The sequence below is a fragment of the Falco biarmicus genome, chromosome 4 (genome assembly GCF_023638135.1).
Source record: "Falco biarmicus isolate bFalBia1 chromosome 4, bFalBia1.pri, whole genome shotgun sequence".
Taxonomy (NCBI): Eukaryota; Metazoa; Chordata; class Aves; order Falconiformes; family Falconidae; genus Falco; species Falco biarmicus.
The window spans coordinates 1,385,122-1,398,031 of record NC_079291.1 but is presented as its reverse complement, the minus strand read 5'-3'; the positions used below and the strand labels follow the sequence as shown (position 1 = coordinate 1,398,031).

Sequence of the window (12,910 nt, the reverse complement as noted above, 5' to 3'; positions counted from 1 at the left end):
GGATGGGGTGGGAGGACAAACAAAAGTGTTCTGTGTGTGTATTGCTCTTAACTGTAAGAGAAATTTGTTAATGTATAACTGAAGGAAGTAACCGAGTACACATAACAGGGTGTATGCTTTGCTTTCACTTCAAAGTCTTGCCTTTTGGAATATTGTTGATTTGGCTTCCGTTGGTTTTCTCCCTTTTAACATTGAAATTCAAGCACTGGGTAGATTACTCTCTCACCTCTAGAACTGTACAGGCTAGGTTGCATCTGTGCAGTGATTTTTAAAAAACTTATTGGCTCCAAACTGTTGTTGCAACAAAAGTAATCTAGATTTCAGATTGGTTTCTTTTTAACCCCATAGATTTTTCAGACAGTTACTACATTAATTAAATGTTTAAGGAATAGGAGACTCCTTAGTTTCTCATCTGTTACGAAAATTCATGGTAAAGTGTTACTGTGTTTAAAGGCAGATGTGATTGGAAAGCAAATGAGCAAAATATTAAATTGAAAAACAAGAACTGGGAAGAAAAAAAAAGTGGGAAACATCTATGAGAGCTAATGCAAACCAGCATGTTCCTTAAAATTCCATTAGTCATGGTAATTAAATCAAATGTCATGAAATAGGGAAACAGCTAATGATAATAGACCACTGCCAGGGGAGCAGAGCAAAGACTGAATGCAGAACACTTTTCTTGTGACCTTACAGCCTGTTGCTAGTGCAGCTTTTCTAGTGCCTTTTTTCTGATGGTAACTTCAGATTAATGTAACTGCTCATATGTCCTAAATTATGAAAGGACTTCAAATTCTGATCCTTTTTCTTGACTGATCCTGATTAAAATAGTAATGAAATAATCTGTTGGTACTTGATAGTGGCTTTAACCATGATCAGGAACATTTTTCTCACGTTGAATCTAGTGGAATGACCAGAGATACTCAGTATGAAGAGATACGGTATTTGGTGTAAACTCCAATTTCTCAAAATTGGGTTTTGCTTCTGACAAGGGTATGCAGTACCCAAAATGCAGCAGTGAGAGGGTGGACCCAAACACCTGCAGAGGTGTATTTCATGCGCTCTGTTGTGTGTCAGACATCTGGGGATGTGGTTTGTGGGTCTTAACCACCACATGGTTGCTCTGGCTGTTTTCCAACAATAGTATTATTTGGCAAGAGGCAGAGAAATAGGGAAGTGTGCTTGTCTCTTTTTCATTGAAAGATTTACATACATAAGTGTGGGTATATCAAGCACAGGCCATATTATGTGACCTTACCATGCTGAAAATTTCCCTTAAAAGTAGTTGTAGTTCAGGTTTTTTTGAGACTTGGAATTACTGGATAAGTATTGTTTATATAGTTCTTACTTTTAAAATTTTGCTTTATGCACATTGGATAGCAAATTTTTGGTAATTTCACTGCTGTTACGGAAACAAGTGAAATTACTGTCTCTTAACAACACACCCAAGTGTGGTTCAGGAGAGTCATTAGCATAGAATCTTTGAATTTTCAAATTGATGAAAAGGTCTTTTGTGGTATATTTAACTCAAGTTAAATTAAATGCCAATATGTAGTACACCATTTTTCATTTGTGCAACCAGACAGTTTAATTCAGTATAGCTCACTCTCTGTAACTAAAAGATAAGAAACTCCTTAAATAAACAGTACTTCCCCCCCCCCCCCCCCTTTAAAAAAACAGAATAAGCATTAATCATTGTTCTTGGTAATTAACTGTAAGGTAGCAAAACCCAGGATTTTTTCTTTCAAGTTTAAAAATGAGGGAATCTTTGGTAGCAATATCTTAAAATTACTTTGCAGTTATTGTAATTTTCACACAATTCAGATTTGCTTGTAAAAGCAGATCAGTGTTCTGTGAAGCTATACATTAAACAGATTCCTATGAAGAATCTTAATTCCCTGACAGAACTTCAGCAAATATTCTAGTTTTAACAAGACTTGAGGTTTGTTTTGGGTTTTTTTGGTGGTGCGGGGAAAAAGAGGGCAGGTCTCTGAAGTGAAGTGGAGGGACTCTCATGTTTGTCAAGGCTGTGGGCTAGGGACTTGAAGTTAGGTGTTATTTGTTCCAAATGTTTTAATCTCTAATTTTTGCTCTTCCATCTTTCTCCCAGTAAAACCTGAGAAAGTTTCATTTTACTGTTGGATGGGAGGCACTTAAAGAACAAACGTGAGCTTCCCTGCTTGACTGTATTGATCTCTGTCAAGTGAATCAGTGGCTTCTGCAGCCAGGTATGCGTTCTTTCCTGCCATGGGATTTGACGAGGACCATGCATGAACTCTTAGTGTTAGAATAAAGTTGATGAGTGTAGTTTACTGCAAATTGAGCTGTGTCTTCCACAGCTGAGCTCAAGGCTACAGCCTGAGATGTGTGAGATAAAATCATTGTGCCCTTCCTGTGTGCTGGGAAGATTGTATGTACAAACTTTGAGGTATCCAGCTGATCTTACCTGGAGATAAGAATTGTTTGGCTGTGTGCCTTGTGCCTGCAAAGTGGAGGTGGAGTGTGGCTGTGGTTGCCTCAGTGTCAGGGAAATACCCCAGGTGGAGGCTGTTGCTCAAGCTGGAGCCTGTTGTACCTGGTGGCAAACAAGTGCATGTGGGGCAGAGGACCCTCAGCCTGGATCAGTCTTAGGAAGATCACCGGTTGCCGTGCTCACTATGCCGCTTGCCAAAAATGAGGGCATCTTGAGGATTTTAATGCAAGAGCGCCCTGCTCTCAGTCTCAGGTGAGCTGCATTCCCATGCCCGTGGTCCCTTAACAGCAGGAAGACATTTCTCCTTGTCAGAAGGTGGTCTGCCTCTCGGCTGCTTTGTGCAAGAGTGACAATGGCAACAATGGCTTTTGTTTGGTCTCCAGAGAGGGTGTCTATGAACAAGGGATCGTCCTTAACCCAGGACTGGAGAAATGGGTGGTTCCTCCTCCTCCAGCCAGACTGTGTGAAATGCTAGCGAAGTGTCGGGGGTTATGATTGGCAAGGAGCAATACGGTGTCCTGTCTTGTGGTTATCTTGTTCACTGGCACGCTGACCGCAACTGCTGATGGAACAATTTATATATGTTCTATCATTTCTGTATTTTCTTAAAACTGCCTTTCCCATCATTGTATCTAACTGGAGTCAGACGATCAGTTACGACCTGGTACAATTGGGTAATCGTGGTGGGCAGCAACTCTTCAGCCCGCAGCTGTGACAGCTGCTTTAGCAAAGCATCTCCTGCAAGCTGGACTCTGAGGAGCTGCCCTCGGGTGTTGGCATAGCAGACAGTGCAGAGATGTTGGGTTAAGAGATGGGGAGGGAGAAAGTTAGGGTCATGAAAAGAGAATAAGGACAGGGAGGTCAGTCAGAAGAAGAATAAAGAGTAGGAAAAATGGACACGACTTTAAAAGGTGAAAATGCAGTAAGTGAGAAGAAGGTATGCACATCAGAGAAGGAGCCACAGAGCCCTGTGATGCTTGGTGTGTGATGCTGATGGAGTCTTGCAAGTTGGACGGTTTTCTTGGTCTTGGTGTGTGGACTGGTAATCTGGTAGTAGGGTGTGGAAAAAACTGGTCTGTTTAATATCATCACTAAACAAAGGAGAGAAAAAAAAAAACCACAACTGGCTTTTAGTGTAAATTTGTTCTTAAGTTAAACTACAAAGGAAGCTACTTGTTTGCTCCAAAAACTCTTTCAGAGCCTGGCCAGCTGGGAGGTAGAAATGAAGCTGATAGGAAGTTTGGAACAATTATTTTAATTCTGCTGCAAATTCCTGGTGTAGACACAGCTGGTATAAAGTCACTGTACTGTATCTCATTGGAGTTAGGAAACAGAGGATACATGCTTTTTTTCCTAGAATTAATTAATCAGCAAAACTCATATTAACATACACTTACAGCTTTCAAACATGTAAACTCTGCAGACCAAAACAACGTTCATAATTTTGTCATAACAGGCCTTTGTTGGCAACGTATAAAATCTGTTCTTTGCTTCTTTGTACAGCCATCTTCCACAATGGCTGTAAAAGACAAAGTACTTCTTGAGATGTATTTTTTCTGCACTGTGTTGTAAGGGAAACAGGTATCTAACACATCGTTTTTATCAGGGAAGAAAAAAGCTAAATCAAACTATACCCTGGGTATTTTTGGAAATATGTTGTTACAGACTTGGAATTTAAGCTATGATGATACTGATGATAGATTTGGAAATACAAGCTCATTATATGTGTTCTCACCACAGGAGAAGAGACCACATCCTGGTTAAATGTCATAAGACTAATTTTGACAAGTGACTACTTAATTGCAATTTCTAAATACTTTTCCGTGATGGCGTGCAGTGCAATAGCTGTGTCTTGGTTAAGACTGTGGGTTATGTGCATTGTTTCTTGGTTATGCTCATGTTAATTCAGGATTAGGAGGTGGGTAAGACAGAGGGGATGCTTATCTTTGAATTGGGAAAAGATACTTACTCTCATTATTTCTGCTGTAAGAAATGCCAAATTTCTGTCAAAAATAAGTTCAAGCAATTGCATTGCATAGCAGCGAGCAGCTACTAGCCTAGGAAGTGAGATAAGCCTGGATTATGTTCTAGTTATGTTTCTCAGGGTCCACTTTATTCTTATAGACAGATCTCCAAATGGTGCAATTTGTGACACTGCAACCTGAAAGCAATCCCTTTCCAGCCGGACTGGAAGATTGCCTGTACGTCTGCCTTCACCCCGAATGGTCTCTCTTCTAACAAATTTCATTTTCTTTTATAGTCCTGCCCCAGGTCACTGAGCTATATGATTAGGAGCAGTATAGGTCTTGCAGTTTGAGGGATGTCTTTGAACTTTGTTGTATTTGTTAACACATGCTAATGTGGGATCCACAGGTGTAGTCAATATATAGTCCCTTTTCCCTTTACATCTCTTCCCAGATTGTTAGAAGTGGAAGAGGAGACAAAGGCTGTTGCTGTGCAGTAGTGCAGTAGCTAATTTTTCTCTTTTGAGCTGAGGATGGGACTTTGAGCTTTCCTGAGGTGTTTTTACTTTTTTTTGTGTGTTTAACAGCTGTAAGTGATTCTCTCAGGTAATAAAACTTTTACTATAATTTGCTTATACATCATATTGACCCTATTTATGTGGTACCGGATGTAAATCTATCTGTTAATACAGGATTAGTTGTCTCTTAATCCCTTTGAATTTACCACAAAAACATTTGCTGTTATTTAAACCAGTCAGGGTTTTGCCCTTGGTATAGTTGAAATGAATGAAAATCTTGAAAATACTGTTAGGTAAGCACTGTCTGGTAGAAATAATTATGGCAGGGCGAATCAAATCTCAGTTTTCTTGATCTGAAGATTAATGTTTGATTTCTTAATATATTTTTTAAAAACAGATTTTCTTGTGAAAGATTGAATCTTCTCAGGTTCTGGTCACTGAAATTCAGATTGCAAAATTTCTGCAGTGTGTCTTCCTGCCAAAGTCAGTCTTGAAAGTATACCAAGATTTCGTTAAATGTGTTTAGATTACAGAAATCAGTTTATTTTTTTTAGAGTTCAGGGAGGAAGGGGGATTCTGGTGTTGGAGCCCTCAGAGGTGGCATTTTCTGGGGTTGAGGGTGTGGGGTTTGGTTTCCCTCCTATCAAGAACAAAAATTCACAGAGAGAGATAGCAGAAATTACCTTAATCATTCTACTCAAGAAGCAAAGGGTTTACAGAAAGCTTCCCACCCAATATCACAAGGTTTGTAGTAATATATTTGGCAGCATTTCTTGACCATTAGGGGTCTGACTTTGATGTATACTTACCTTTCCACCATTTTATCTTTTAAATTTAATGTGGAAAGGATTCTCAGCTGCAAGGTACAGTGGCAAACTTAAGGGGGAAGTTTCCCATTGAGCTAAACAAACCTAATGATTCATTACTGCTGAAAAGCGATCCTGCTTCCCTTGCTTCGCTGGGGACCTAACTCTTTCATCTCATGTAGCATCAGCTCTATCTTGCTAACCTCACTTGCCATCAGCTGTTAATAAAATCTGTGAAGGCACTAGAACTGCAGACAGTCTCTTTCAAGTAGCTGTTTTTTTTTCTGCCAAAATTCAGTGTTTCCATCAGTACATAGGTTACTGGGCAGGAGATGTTATCACAGCCTGGGAAGTGGGTCAGGCTGAAATGTTTTCCTTTTTTCTTTTTTAAAGTTTCTCACACATCTGATGGAAAACTGTAGTTAGAAAAGTGATTCTTCAGAGACTGTAATTGCAAAAAAAAAAAAAAAAAGGTAATTTGGCATTACAGATTAAGTTGCATTCTGCCTTTTCATTCCTCATCTAGCATTTTAGTGTCATAGCTACAGCACTGAGGAATATTTTGTTTCTCATCTTTAACGCTATCTTTTAATACTATGGGCTTTTTCTTGCATACTGTAGAGTGTATGCATGTTTTTTAACAGCTTTACCCTCTTCCTGCAAAGGAAAAGCAAATTCAGGATGAAGGGAGTTAGTAATCTGTCAAGCACTCCGAAGTCTCTGTGAGGTTAATAGGTAGGGATGCAGTGGGAACATGGGGAAGGGGATCTGCAGGTCGAGGCTGGTCTTGTACAGCAGCAGCCAAAACACTTCTTTGGTGGGTAGTTTCGTAGTGTTTATGGGCAATTATTAATAGGTCTTTGGTTTGGGGTTTTTCCCTACTCACTGGCTGCTCAGTGAGTTAGCTTGTCAGTTAGGAGCGCTTTTCAGTAGAAGCATTAGGGTATTTCATTGTTGCTAAAAGTAGCACAGTTACTTTTGAGGATTGGTTTAGAAGTTTGGAACACAACTTTTACTATTGTTTGGGGGGGGGTGTATGTCTGCAGTGGTCTGCCAACTAAAATAAAAGCCCACGTGTGTTTATTGATTGTTGTAAAATACTTTCTACACAACAAACTGGAAAACGGATACTAGGCTGGTTAATTTGAGTGGCCCCACAACATACTAAACAGTGTTAAGTTCTCCTCTGACTGCCGTATGAGTTCCCCGCTGCAGGTCTTCATGTGCCACAGACACCAACGATTATAGATTTCAGCAAGTGATGCTTATCCTGGGGGCAGTCCCTGAAGGTGGCACGGTGACAGCAGGACGATGGCCAGCCAGGCAGCTGCTGCAGCCAAGTACCCAGAGAATTGCAGGTGGCTGTGGAGGAGCCACAGGTAGAATGATGGCACCACAGTGGCAGCATCAGTGATACTCTGAACTCCGGGAAGGACCTGAAAGTTGACCTCCCCACCCAGCTAGTGGTAATCTTTGCTCATCTTCTACATCCTACGATGTAGTAGCACTTGTATCCTTACTAGAATTGTGGGCAGCCTGGGGTGGCCATCAGCTGAAGGGTGCCAGTGGGAAGTGTGGATGCTTGTCTGTCGATTGCATGGGATTTCAGTACCCTCTGTCTTAAATGCTTCCTAGCATTCAAGGAGGAAATCGGTGTGAGTTTGTGTAATTGCAGTGTACGTAGTAACTAATGGTGATCTGGGCTAGGCACCCACTGCTGGGAGAGGCGAGACCAGGGGATGCCTTTCTTTTTGGTCTCTTTCTTCTCCTCCTCCCTGCCCCCACCACCCCCCTCCCCCCCCCCTCCCCGGCTACTGCATAGTAGTAATGAAGGCCTTTAAAGGTCCAATGTGGGATCCACATTTGAGTCTCGTAGCTATTACAGCCATAATAAGCACCAGAATGGCCTCTAACCAAATGGTCACTGAGAAAATCTCCTTGAAGGTAAGCTGTGGAAAAAGCCACACCAGGCTTTCCTACGTCCGCTAGAGCACATGACAGGACTGCTAAAGCAGAATCTTCTATGTTGTGAGAAAACCCCATTCACCACAGATGTCTTGGAAGTGACCACCTTGAGGCTGCCTCATTCCTTCTCCAGATGTTGCACAACTTCAGATGTTGGTTCTACCATATTGGGCAAAGCTGTGGTTTGGTTTATTTTGAGCCTCTTGAGATGCGGGCTCTGGGTGGACTGGTCACTGTTTTGGCATCCCCAGCAGTGGAATGTGTGTGTGGACAAGCAGATCACTCAGAGGAAGAGGAGAGTTTACTGACATCCTTATCCACATTCCAGGGCTTGCCTTTCATCTCCTCATCTGCACCACTGTGCTGCAAGAAAGAGAGAGGGTAATTAGCGTTCCACCGCTTCCAGGGACAAAGCTCCAGGGGCTTCTGCTGCTTGCATCCCTTGTGTGTTCTGCGAATTCCCCTGAGTTTGGGGATGCCAGGTACCTGCGCAGCTGCAGTGAAGCAGATGATACAGCGCAGGAATGTTTCAGCAGTTTGGTACTCGGGTTAAGGACCTGGGTGTTTGTTTTTTTTTTTTCCTTTACAGTATTCAAGAATGTGCGTTCCTGTTACGTGGCCTGTCCATGCTAGTGGAATATAAATAACAAAAGGCAAATGCATTAAACTGCCAACAGTCACTGACATCTCGGCAGCAATATGTTGATTTATATCACCTGAGGAGAGCACCTAAGATGGGGGTTTTTTTCTGCTTCTTGGGGGAGAGGGGAGAAATACTTAATCAAACTTGGAAAATTCCCTTGGATGACATCAGTGAGTCTGATGAAGTGATGATATTCACATCAAAGCTGTTAATGTGGTATCTTGCCATTTTATTTGTTTGAAAGAGATTGTTTGACTTGTAAGCAGATGCCTACAATTAGGATTTTATGGAGTGTTCCTTACTAAGTATAGGGGACTCATTGTTTGTTCGTTTCGCGAGAGCAGTGATGCTTTATCATGTTTCATTCTGAAGTGCCGGTGTTTAGTGCATCTGATTCCTTTATATCCCATTTTAAGAATTCTGTGTTGATCTAGCTGTCTGTGTATGTATGTATGTATGCATTATGTAGGTAACTGACCTGATTATAGAGATAAAATTTAAATTCTTGAATTGTTATTTTGATAATTGTAGGTATTAAAAATTGGGATACATTAGGGTTCCTTAGTCTTATTTAAAGTTCAGACAGGTTATACAGGTTTTTGTAAAATCAGCTTTTTATTTGTTCTAAAAATATAAATAAGTCATAAATACCATCTCTCAAATAGTTTAAAAAGCATAAGTTATACAACAATTTTTCTGGCTTCTGAAAATATTTTTTTGTTGAATACCTATTAAGTAAGTTGATATTCTGCATAGTACCATTAGAAATGATATAAAATACATCCTTTGTTTAAATTATTTCTAAATATTGAAAATATAAATAGGAAACATTAGAAATTAATAAATATTTTAAATACAATAAATAGGTTCCTAGAAGGAAACAGGAATGTATATAAATGCAAACCATTGTTACTATCTCTGGTTCTTAAAACAGAACAACACTGTCGTCTGCCACGTGACAGATTTGTAACAAAGGACTGTGCCTGAATTAAAACATTCAAACACTGAAACTCCTGATATTTTTCAAATAGCGAATGGCCCTCACTGTTTTCTCCATAAATGAAGTAAAGTCTCGGAGGATGAGGTGGGTGGTGATCTTCTCTATCCAGATCTTATCGGACTTCAGCTTTGCGCGGAGGGATTCCTGGGTAGCTGAGTCCGGGATGATCACTTCATCAGGATTGATCACCTGTGGAAAAAAAAGACAGCATTGGGGTGCCCTGGTTAAAACATGTAATTGAGCTTGTTGGAGAGCATCACTTGGTAGGTATAATTATGTTCCCGACCAGCTGTGTGTCCACACTTTCTGTACTGCAGATGACAGACCTCCCTGGGACCTGTGTTTCCCTGCAGCTTCCACGGTGGGGTTTGGGGTACGTTGATGCCTGCTACGATCACTGTGCAAGAATCGGAGCATCTCGTCTGATCTATACAGTTTGTTCTGGTTCTGGTTTGAATGCAATGTCCGACATCGCAGCCCAACACACGCTGCACTGAACAGATCAACGCACTTCTGCTGTCTGCCGGCTGCGTGGTTAGTTGGGAAGATGCTGATCATGATTTGTCCTAACCTGTACTGGCTGCTACATCCTGAGTCATAAGTTAATTAGATGACATTGGAGTACTCTCACATTTTATAGTGGATTAACAGCTCCCAAAGATGTCAGACTTGTTTAGCTGCTTAATTCCTACTTTCCAGGCATTTAAGCATGTGGGACTCTGTCACCAGCTTTCACTCATGTGTGGAATTCTAACTGCAAGATGAGTAGAAGGAGTTGTGTACCCAATGCTGACTGACAGTGCTGGGTACCTGGTACCTAAATGCCTTTTAAGAACTTGTCCCAGGAAGCGGGTAGGTGACTTCTGAAAAGGGGAGTTACCTAATCATGGAGCTGTTGTAGATGACTTCGGATCTGAAGTCTAACAATAAAGTGTCTGCTTCATCCTGGTTTTAGGATCTCTCCTACCCTTTAACAAGTGACAAAAACAAGTGCAGCTCCTTCTGGAACATCTTTTTTTGTGAAATTCAGTTAGAGATGGATATTCTTTCTGTCCAGACTACTTGGAAGCGGATTCTGATCACACACCCAGTTACTTATACATCCAGCTCCTCGTTGCACACTGTAAAAGTTTGTATCTGGATGTTCACACAGGTATTGGGCTGTTGGCTCTATCTGACCACAAGTGACAGATTCTGTCCTTGCTCTCCATGCCTTAACATAGCAGATAGACTTCTCTCAAAGAAAAATTTCCAGCCTGGAGATCAAGACTCCTGAAAAATTCCATAGATTCTAGAAGTACAGGTTTTGCTTTTGATCACTGTTTAATTCTGCCTGTTCCAATTACCTCTATCCTACTAATTTTCCAAAAAAATAATCAGTCTCCCCCAGTTAGGAAGTGAACCCTTCTGCAAACTAATATATCAAGTTGGAAGCCAGTGGTCCGTTGCAGTCTTATGATGGGACTATTATTCTTAGCTAGCACAGTGTGCAAAAAGCAGCTCAGCTCCCTTTCACTTAAAAAATGATGGACATAAATAAAGATGCTAGGAAAGGTATGGCAAACACACAATGGGCTTTTTGGAGGCCAAAGAACACCTTGAAGGAAATAATGCCCTGGGATTTCTGCAGTCCTTACTCACCTGGCTGCTTCATACTCAGGCAAATAGTTTCCCTGACGACAAAGTACGCACTCATGTTAAGGGTTTGCTAATATAAGGAAGAACTGCAAGAATGAAGTGAATTTTTGAAGTGTGATCTTTCGGAGCTCTCTAAAACGTGGCAAATGACTGTCAGAAGTGAGCAGCATTTAGTTTACTGAATGAAGAGAATCTATTACCAGCACCATGTGTGCTTTTCAATAGGCAGCACCTTTTATTTAGTCATTAACCTACATTCTGAATTTAACAGGCTTCCTTGATTTTTAAGCTAAATTTCGGAGAGTTTTGAAGATTAGTAATTTTGTAAAAATGTATTTAAAAACCCCTAACCATTTAAATAAAAGCCAAGTTAACTTCCACTTCTCAGGTGGTTGCGACATTAGAAGGCTTGGGCTGAACTGCAGTTCCACAATTAGGAACAGGCTCCCTGAGAAATCTTATTTCTGTTAGCCAGGCAGCATCAGTATATTTGTCCTTAAAACAATGATGCATTTCATTGCTGGTTTGGAAATTAGACAAAACAGTAGAAAGTAGGAAGAATCGTTGCTTTTAGAAAAGAAAACAAAACCTTGTAAAGCCTGTAAGTTACGTCATAAGGGTAAGTATCTGAGCGGGAGGCACCATCACCTGCTTCCACTGAGAGAAATGAAAGTGGGAAATGTTCCACTTCTGTTTCCGCCTCCTGTTTCTCTGCGTACCCGTCAGTGCTAAGCCACAACAATTATTGGGGTGAACGTAAAACCAACTCACCATCTGCCTTATGGTGCGTGCCAGGTGCTCTGTACTATAGCACAGCGATTCAACGTTTTGCTTTTCACTAGTAAAAGTTTCTTGTACGTGTGCAAGGTATGTCTGAAAGGTATAAAGGCCGCTGGAGATTTTCCTCAAGCATTTCTCCTGAAATGAGAGAAAGGTGAGAAAGTCACTTAGAGCTCCGAAACGCCTCCGTCGCAGTTATGCTAAGCGGACGATGCTGATGCGGAGCGTGGAGGTCTGTGCTGTGCCGAAGCCAGCTGGAGCCGGCACAGATCTTTAGGTCGACTTCCACGGGTTTTGGAGCAGGCGGGAGTCGCCCCAGGTGTATAGGGTTAGCCCGGAAAGGAGAGCGGTTTCTTGCCTCATCGAAGCCGGCGAGCAGACACCCGTCTTCCTCCGTCACCTTGGGGAGGTTGAGGTTGTTCTGGACGAGCATTTCCATGCTGTTCCCGCAGACGGTGAACTTCTCGCACATCTGGGGAGAGACACCGAGAGCTTGGGTCGCACCTCGGCCGGGGCCGGCTGCGAGCGAGCGGGTGCGGGCGCCCGGCCGCCCCCTACCCACCTCCTCCTGCAGCTGGGCCGCCCGGGCGTGCAGCAGCCGCGCCAGCCGCACGCAGTCGGGCAGCGCCGCCCGCCGCGCCGCCGCCTCCTCCAGCTCGGCCTCCCCCGAGGAGTCGGCGGCGGGCAGCGGGGCGGCGGCGGCCCGCGGCAGCAGCAGCAGCAGCAGCAGCAGCGGCGGCGGCAGGGCGGCGGCGGCGCGGAGGGCGGGCGGGCGGCGGCCGGCACGGTCGCGGTCACGGTCACAGCCACGGCCCCGGGGAAACTTCATGGTGCGGCTCCTCGGCTCTAGCCCCTTCTCGCCGGGCGGGCTGGCGGGCTGACTGAGCTCCGGGCATCCCTGAACGTGTATTTATCGAGGGGGCTTCGAGATTATTCATGGCCCGGGAAAATCCGGCGTTGAGACCGCGGGGGCGTGTGCGCGGCGCTGCGCTCAGGGCTTGACACGGCGCTCGGCCCGTCCGAGCGGGGCGGCGGGATTGTGAAACGGGCCGGGGGGGCAGCCGAGAGGCCGGCGGCGGCATGAAGTCATCGCGCTCCTGCACGGTAACTCCTTGCGGGCCGGGCT

The 12,910-nt window shown here is 43.1% G+C and overlaps 1 protein-coding gene across 1 annotated transcript; it reads right to left on the bottom strand.

The window, feature by feature from the left end:
• Window positions 1-366: 366 nt before the first annotated feature.
• IL6 (interleukin 6) lies at window positions 367-12,623 on the bottom strand. The gene is made up of 4 exons (XM_056334058.1): window positions 12,347-12,623; window positions 12,143-12,256; window positions 11,776-11,922; window positions 367-9,555 (listed from the first exon to the last, which is right to left on the bottom strand). The coding sequence occupies exons 1-4, from the start codon at window positions 12,611-12,613 to the stop codon at window positions 9,364-9,366; spliced, it is 720 nt and encodes a 239-aa protein (XP_056190033.1). The 5' UTR covers window positions 12,614-12,623; the 3' UTR covers window positions 367-9,363.
• Between the last annotated feature and the right edge of the window lie 287 nt (window positions 12,624-12,910).